Genomic DNA, 8664 nt, shown 5'->3' on the forward strand with positions numbered 1-8664 from the left:
AAAGAGGAGCTGCAGCAATGTGCAGTACAACAAAAATATGGTGTTCTTTTGAAAATTAAACCACGCAAACCTATTCTGGTACAACCTCTAAATACAATTATGAACCTGAAAATGAGCATTATGAGCACTTTAAGATAAAGGGGAGCTTTACTGATTTTACACATCAAAAACTGTTTCCAGGTCTTGAAGGCTTACTGTATATGTAGGAAAAAATAGTATAAAGCCTTTAGTGTGTCCAGAGGGAGCTGTGTGAATTATTCTTTGTCTTTTCAGATGTTGCTGGAGCTGATTCACCATCATCCATGAATAGTCTTTGTTTTTGTCCTGCTGTGAGCAGCTCCTCCATTTTCCATTTTATGCATTGCATTTTGGGTCTCAACAGCACATTTATTAGTCTACTGACGTTACAGTATGTGTTATAATAAAGCACATCTTTACGATCTACCCACATGCACATATTCTTTGTACTTTATACTTCATACTGTGAACATTTGCACAAAACTGTACAGATTTTCCAAAAACAGATGTTATTTAATGTATTTCTGATATTTTTTATTTTCAATTTTATTTTTTTATTTTATATTATGTCTCTTGATTTTTGCATTGTGTTTATCATTATGCACCAAAACAGACATTCTGTAGTTGATTAAATGGATTTATTCAACATGAAAGGGCTCCAGGTCTTCAGTACTGCAGCATCGTCTGAAGGATGCAAAAAAAAAGAAGTGAGAAATACTGACAAGACACATACAACTACAGCATAGTATTGAACACTTTTTATGTTGTTTTGTCTTTAATTTGTCACCCATCTGTACTAAAGGAAACTCACGTCACTGATCCACTTGGTGAAGGAAGAGGTGCGAGTGAACACTGTGGGCTTCATTGGGGTGTTGCATCCTAGAGAGGAGACAAAGCTGGTCACCCCCTGCACGTACCACCTGCCATCCACACCCTTGCAGTTTAGAGGGCCTCCTGAATCCCCCTGCAGAGACAGACAGACGACAAGTGAAGGCAACAGACGGATACAGGGTGAACCTGCAGTTATTAAAATGTGGGGCCCTATCTTGCACCCGGAACAGCGCAGCGCAAAGCCCGACGCAAGTGTCTTTGCTAGTTTAAGACCGACGCAGTTGTCAATTTCCTGTCCAGTGCCCACGTCGTTTAAATAGCGAATGCACCTGGGCCAATCTGGCCGCCCATGGGTGTGCTGGTCTTACAGGGAGGTGTGTTCAGGTGAATTCTTGGCGTATTGCTATCTTGAGGCAGCGGGAAGTGATCGCGCCATTGACCAACAAAAACCTGGTCTAAAGTCAATAACGCAGCATTTGATTATTTTAACAGCGCATTAGTAAAATGCGCCTAGGCTCGTGCACAGCACGCGCACACTATGCTTGTTACACACACAGGGACGCGCAGCAGCACACAAAAAATTAAATAAATAAAATATTACAATGTGGAATTGTATTATAATATGATCTGCTAGCGCGCTTTCACGTCACACAAGAGCAGATCAGTTTCTTCTCCTGAAAATCTCTCCTTCCTGCTCAGCAAATCCTCCTTCATAACAGCAATGCTCCAAGGTCCAAACGCACCTGGCTTTTAAAGGGAATGGGAGATGACCCTCTGATTGGTTTATTGCATGTTACGCCCAAAACACACCTATGATTAATGAAGACACTAAGTACAACCCTTTTGAACCATGCGCCCAGCACAGGGACCCTTTTTCCCCCCGTTAAACTAGCAAAAATGGATTCGTACACGCTCTAAACGCACCTGCACCCGGCGCTTCACGCCGTGTGCTTAGATCGTTACAATAGGGCCCGTAGTCTGGATCAACAACAGGTCATTTACGGGATAATCACCATGTCCCTCGCCTTGCAAAACTCGTTGGTATCAGGAAACAAGAACAAACTTTGAGATAGGAAGCTGAGAATGGCAAGTTTTGAAGAAAATTTTGATCGTGCAACAAGGCAAACCTGCTTGGTTCTTTGGTGGAATAATTGTAAAGATTTACAAGGAATATGTTTACAGCATTTTCTCTCTAACTGGGATGTTTTGGGGCAGATTGTGGCAGGATTTCTGTGGACAAAGTACACATGGCGATACGCTGGTAAGAGCAAATAAGGTTTAACCATGTATCCAGCTAATTTAAATAGCTCAGGTTATTGTATTATGTGAACAGTTAACTTAATTTAATGTTATATGTGGCATTTTCTTTTATCAGGGTGTAAATGTTCCACCAAAACAAGTTCCTTCCCGAGACTATTTTGCAAAGCCACCGTTGCTGTGTCCAGAGCTCAGCGCCGGCCAAGACGATTGTGATTGGTTTAAAGAAATGCAAACAACCCAGAGAGTTTTTTTCTCCTATCCCAGAATGTATCTGTGGTGTAGCCAGACCTTACTCCGCAGCGCTGTGGAGGAAGGTCTGGCAATGCGAGACTATTAACATGTTGTGATGAAGGGAGCGGTGCATACATGGCAGCCAGAGCGGGTGTCACCGCCACCGCAGATCATTGTGGGTTTCACGCTGCTGCCCCACCAGCCGCTGCTGCTGCAGACGCTGTGGCCGACCACAGGAAGGAGAGCCTGCTGGAGCTTAGAGGCGATAGGACCACCACCTGCAAGAAGGGCAAACTAATTAACCAACCAATATTCAAACACAAATACAAATGAATAGAAACATATTCATTTTACAGCCCTTGACTTTTCCATAGTTCTGCAGTTAAAGTAACTTTGTGATGCTAAGATGACAGGGGAGTCAACAAAAAAACAAAACGGTCCTCCAGACGTCATCAGGACTTTAATTGTTCTCATTATTGTAACATTGTTCTAAATGTGTCTGTTGAAGGAGAATTTCTGTCACTGCTTGGGGACAGACATTACATCTATCTATCTATCTATCTATCTATCTATCTGCTATTCCTTTAAAGGTCCCATATTGTGAAAAGTAAGATGTCCATGTCGTTTTTATTATAAAGCAGGTTTATGGTGCTATATAAGTACTGTTAAAGTACCAAATGCCTAAACCCACAGAGAAATGCACACAGCCTGTATTCAGAAACTGTGCCTTTAAACAAGCGGTCTTCTGTACGGTTGTGATGTCACTGCAATACTATATATAGTAGAAAATAGGTAGAAAATGCCGCTACAGTGCTGTTACAGTCATTCCCTGGTTGCAATGACAGTGCAGAGACTCTCAGAGGACAGTTGAAGACGACGTGGAAACGCTGACCAATCAGAGCAGACTGGGCTTTTTCAGGATGTGGGCATAAAGAGACAGGCGCTAAAACGGAGCGTTTCATGCAGAGGGTGAATACAGGAATATTGAATGAGAATAATACAGAATGAGACAATTTTTTTTTTTTAAGAGATTTAAGCATGTAAACATCTTCTAATAGAAACCCCAAAGTACGAGTAAATGAAAATGAGATAATTCCTCTTATAATAAATATGATCAATTTATTCAATACAAGAATCCAAGAAGTAAGATATAAAAGCCTGGAAAGTAAAAGATTTATTGTAATATTTCTAATGACAGCTGCTTTGGGGATGAATATGTTTTATTTGAATGTAGGAATACTGTGGGAAATAAAAAGAAAGTATGATTTAATTTTAATTTTGTTAGAATTTTTCTGGTCAATATAATTACTATTAGATAAGATAAAGGTCTTATGAAAACTAGCTGCGTTTAAAAAAAATCCCCTACCATAAAGTGATTAATGTTGCACTTAATAATAATAATTTATACTTTATTGATCCCCAGGGGGGAAATTACAATTTATTTCACTGTTGTTAGAACACACAGGCCTGATATACACCCATATGCTCAGGAGCTATACATGCACAAATGGAGAGATGTCAGAGGGACTTGCTGGAGCAGGGTTCTGTGCTTTGCTCAAGAGCACCTTGGCAATGCCCAGGAGGTGACTGGCACCTCTCGCGCTACCAGTCCACACTCCATACTTTGATCCATACGGGGACTTGAACGGGCGACCCTCCGGACGAAACTCCCTACGGACTGAGCTACTGCCACCCCACTTCATTCCTGCTGCACCATACTATGTTAACATGGGCTTAAATCTGAGCTTGAATCTGTATAAGATATATGATATAAATAAGACTATAGTAAAACACGGTACAGTCACATAGGGATGATTATAGATCAAATTCAGTGTGTTGGGACATCACAAACACTCACTGTAGAGTCTTCCCCAGCCGGTGATGTAGCAGGGGTCGTTGTGAGGAGCGATCTCTCCACTCGGTGGCACACAGGACGGCTGCACCTTGTCGTTCACAACGGCAGGGGACGCCAGTTTGATCATCGCGATGTCATTACTGAACAAGAAAATCATGTTGAAACAGAGAGACATCTCATGGAAAGAAAGAACTGTTAAATGTCATAATAAATATAATCACAAACTTGGAACACCTTTTTCCCCCCAAACACAATTTAGATTATTTCTTTGAGAGGAGAGGGAAATGCATTACATAAACTGCTTAATAAGTTATTACTCTGGATCAACGGAAGACAGTCGGCATGTGACCTTCTGCTCTCTGTTCTCTCTGTTCGCTTCGGGAAACAACAACAATTTCGAGATTGCAAGCTACATGCTAAAAAAGGCAAATTTTAAAGAAGATTTTGATGGGGCAATAAGGCAGGCCTGCTTGGTTCTTTTGGGGAATGATTGTAAAGATGTACAAAGAATATGTACACGTCATTTACTCTCTAACTGGGACGTTTTGGGACTGATTGGTGGCATTTCTGTGGACAAAGTACACACGGCGATACACTCAGCAAATTACGTTTCACCATGTATCCAGCTAATTATATTAGTATTGTATGAACAGTTAACTTCATTTAATATTGCATGTGGCATTTTCTTTTACAGGGTGCAAATGTTCCACCAAGACAAGTTCCTTTCCGAGACTATTTTGCAGAGCCGCCGTCGCTGCATCCAGAGCTTAGCACCGCCCAAGACGATTGTGATTGGTTTAAAGAAAACCCAGAGTTTTTTTCTCCTACCCCAGAATGTATTTATGGTGTAGCCAGACCTTACTCCACAACACTGTGGAGATAAGTCCAGCAATGTGAGACTAATAAGTTACATTACTTGTGGTCAAACTTAATCTACAGATAACCAAAACTTTTATAAGCCAAAATCTAAGATTCCATCTGCTGCCAGTGGCCAAAAAAATCAATCATTGCACTTTAAAATGTGTTAGTGAAATGTCACTGTCTTGGTGTAAAACATCTTTTTTTTCAATTTGGAACACAAGATGAAATCAGTTGTGTGGAAGAGTTACTGTATATACACGTACCCACAAGACAGGCAGTTACTATTCCATCTAGGGTGAACCACGATCGTCTGTACGCCTCTAATCTGCTCATAGCTCTCCTCTTTGGTGAGGTCGTAGTCGCCCAGCACCACGCGGTAGGTACGAGATCTAACACACGGATATGTAAAAACAAACAGACTTTAGATGAAATCATCCAACATCATGAGATGAAACAATTGAGAGTGAGAGTAAACTGTGACCCACCCGATGCAGTGACCGGCAGTCATGACCCAGTTGGGAGCGAGCAGAGTGCCTCCACAGGTGTGATGGTACGTGGAGCCGCTGAGATACTGCAGAGAGATCTGTGACGAGAGCAGCAGAGTCATGCAGCGCTATGGCATGTAGTAACCAGTGGTGGGAAGCAATGTAAACCGAGACCAAGTCATCATCAAGACCAGAGTGTATCGAGACCGAGACAAGACCAAGATTTTGAAAGGTTGAGACTGAGTCAAGACCAAGACCAAGGCAGGGCGAGACCGAGTCCAGACCAAAACCAGACCAGTGCGAGTCCCACACTGCATGACACGATAAAATGTGGAAAACCATACCACTTTGTGTTATCTTTTAGATGTTGTTTGCAAATAAACTCGATATGGTTTGGGGTAGCCAAATTCTATTACGACAATTTGGCTGACATTTGGCTCCCAGATAGCCAGAGCTTCTTCTCCTGTCTCATTCACTTTGTTGGGAGTGCATGTTAAAGGGGCAGGGAGAGGGGCTAAACAGTAACAAGATTTCAAATTAGAAATGCAACAAAATGTTGGCAGCAGCAGCAGTGACTGAAGCAGCGTCAGTTTAGCAGAACTCACAATTAAAATGATGTGAGACTGGCTGTGATTGGTGTGTGTCTGATAGGAATGATAATTCAATCAGCGGGTGTATGACTTCCTTGTCCTGCATGAACTAACACAAGCTTAATTAAACACATTTACTCAAATGCTGTACCCAAGAACAATTTTGAGATTCTTTACTTGAATGTTTGGCATTGCTGAAAAATAATGTATTACCATATATGGTAATACATTATTTTTAGCAGACCTCCTCATTTATCAGCAACAATCAGACATGAAGAGATAGCTACTTTAAGGGATATAATAGAGTAAAATGTGTAGCAGTTGGCATATCTTTATCACCCCATGGTGCATATATATATATATATATATATATATATATATATATATATATATATATATATATATATGTATATGTATATATGTATATATATATATATATATATATGTATATGTATATATATGTATATGTATATGTATATATATATATGTATATGTATATATATATATATATGTATATGTATATATATATATGTATATGTATATGTATATATATATATATGTATATGTATATGTATATATATATATATATATATATATATATATATATATATGTATGTGTGTATATATATATATATATATATATATATAGATAGATAGATAGATAGATAGATAGATAGATATTGGGGTCCAAAAACCAGTCAGTATCTGGTGTTATTGTTATGGCTGGGGTTAGGGTTAGAGTTAGGGTTACTCCATGAATAAAACACCTCTCCAAAGTGCCAGACGCCATCGAATTTGAGCATTTGCCCACTCAAGTCGGTTACGACGACGAACTGCAGTCAGGTCGAGAGAGAGAGCGAGAGAGAGAGAGAGAGAGAGAGAGCGAGGGATGAACCCTAACCCTAACCATAACACCAGATACTGACTGGTTTTCGGACCCCCCCCGGACCCTCCTAATACAGTAAAACTGCACATTTTAGAGTGGCCTTTTATTGTGGCCAGCCTAAGGCACACCTGTGTAATAATCATACTGTCTAATCAGCATCTTGATATGCCACACCTGTGAGGTGGATGGATTATCTCGGCAAAGGAGAAGTGCTCACTAACACAGATATAGACAGTTTTGTGAACAATATTTGAGAGAAATAGGCCTTTTGTGTACATGGAAAAAGATCTTTGAGTTCAGCTCATGAAAAATGGGGGCAAAAACAAAAGTTTTGCGTTTATGATTTTGTTCAGTGTATATATATATATATATATATATGTCATATCACCTAACCATGATCAGTATTAACTTACCTGCCAGGGCCAGCTGTAGGGTCGGGCATCTTCCCCGTTCACAACACGGCTCACAGAGGGCTGATAGGTGGGTGTGCCACACCCGTGAGCTGGGCCACAGAGAGAACTGGAGGTTAAAAGGGCTGACAGCTCAGCTCAGCTCTCACACTGAAAGCTGTAACACTGGCTTTAACCCCTTAAATTTGACCTCACCACTGGGTTGCTTTTCCTACGCAAACTTAAAAAAACTAATTGTTATTTGCAGCATCAAGTTGTATATTCAAAGTCTGAAAGATGTCTGGAATTATGAAATGTTTGCACAAGGCGAATCCCAGCTTTGGCAGTCCGGTGCGGTTTGTGAATATTATATTTTGGGCAGAGAGCAAACATCTGTAAGATCACAAAAACACACAGACGATACAACTCACTGCTGGATTAAAGTTGGAGAGGGCAGAGCTCACACGTGACATGGGGCTTATTTTGACTCAATCCCACACACACGGCATCCTGCCAAATACTCACTAGAGCAACACATGCCGATTAATCCGCCACTGAAAATAGTTCCAGACAAATGCACTATTTCCTCCTGTTTGAGTAGGAATTTGCTGAAGTGTACAGTAGCCAGCTGTTTTAGGAAACTACAGAGCTTTTTCTTATTCAAATTTCTTTTTGAATTTTAGTCTTTAGGAGGAACTGATGAGCTTGGGGCTGAGTGCCACAGACAGGGTAGGGACGTCAGAAAGTTTTGTATGTTGGTCTTTTCATTGGGATATGTTCATAATAAATAAGATACAAAATAACTCCAGATTAATCATTGAACTCTAACCCTGCTGGAGGTAGAGATGACCCTCTTTAAACCAGATGGATGAGACTCACCGTAGGCAGCGAACAGCAGGACAAGGGCCACTTTCATCATGATTCCTCAGAGTTGACTGTCCGAGTGTGTCGGCTTTTATACCCTCCAAATTGAACAGTAATCAGTAACACACACTCACACACACACACACACACACACACACACACACACACACACACTAGTCTTTGACCTGGGAATCTATGTTCCCTGCTGCATCTGTTTCACCTCCTTACATAACCCCTCCAGAGCCAAAAACAAATAAGCATGTGTGTACAGAAATATAACAAAATGTTTGACTCCAGAAGACTTTTGGGGGTAATTTATACCTAACAGTGATCAATAAACTAACACATTGATATAATTTAATGGAGTGTTTGGGGCTGGACCTGAAGAAAAGCT

At 40.6% G+C, this 8664-nt stretch overlaps 1 protein-coding gene across 1 annotated transcript; it reads right to left on the reverse strand.

The window, feature by feature from the left end:
- Positions 1 to 530: 530 nt before the first annotated feature.
- Positions 531 to 8422, reverse strand: LOC116038232 (proproteinase E-like). Its single transcript, XM_031282468.1, has 8 exons — positions 8286 to 8422; positions 7431 to 7519; positions 5542 to 5639; positions 5320 to 5445; positions 4199 to 4335; positions 2476 to 2618; positions 830 to 982; positions 531 to 702 (listed from the first exon to the last, which is right to left on the reverse strand). The coding sequence occupies exons 1-8, from the start codon at positions 8323 to 8325 to the stop codon at positions 685 to 687; spliced, it is 804 nt and encodes a 267-aa protein (XP_031138328.1). The 5' UTR covers positions 8326 to 8422; the 3' UTR covers positions 531 to 684.
- Positions 8423 to 8664: the final 242 nt, after the last annotated feature.

This window comes from Sander lucioperca, chromosome 11 (genome assembly GCF_008315115.2).
Source record: "Sander lucioperca isolate FBNREF2018 chromosome 11, SLUC_FBN_1.2, whole genome shotgun sequence".
NCBI lineage: Eukaryota > Metazoa > Chordata > Actinopteri > Perciformes > Percidae > Sander > Sander lucioperca.

Bases quoted from the DNA above. Each gene is read 5' to 3' on its own strand.
- LOC116038232 (XM_031282468.1), bottom strand. From the start codon at position 8,325: ATGATGAAAGTGGCCCTTGTCCTGCTGTTCGCTGCCTACG. The intron at 5,640-7,430 runs GTAAGTTAATAC...CTCTCGTCACAG, and splicing joins CCTACAGCTGGCCCTGGCAG to ATCTCTCTGCAGTATCTCAG. The intron at 5,446-5,541 runs GTGGGTCACAGT...TCCGTGTGTTAG, and splicing joins ACTGCCGGTCACTGCATCGG to ATCTCGTACCTACCGCGTGG.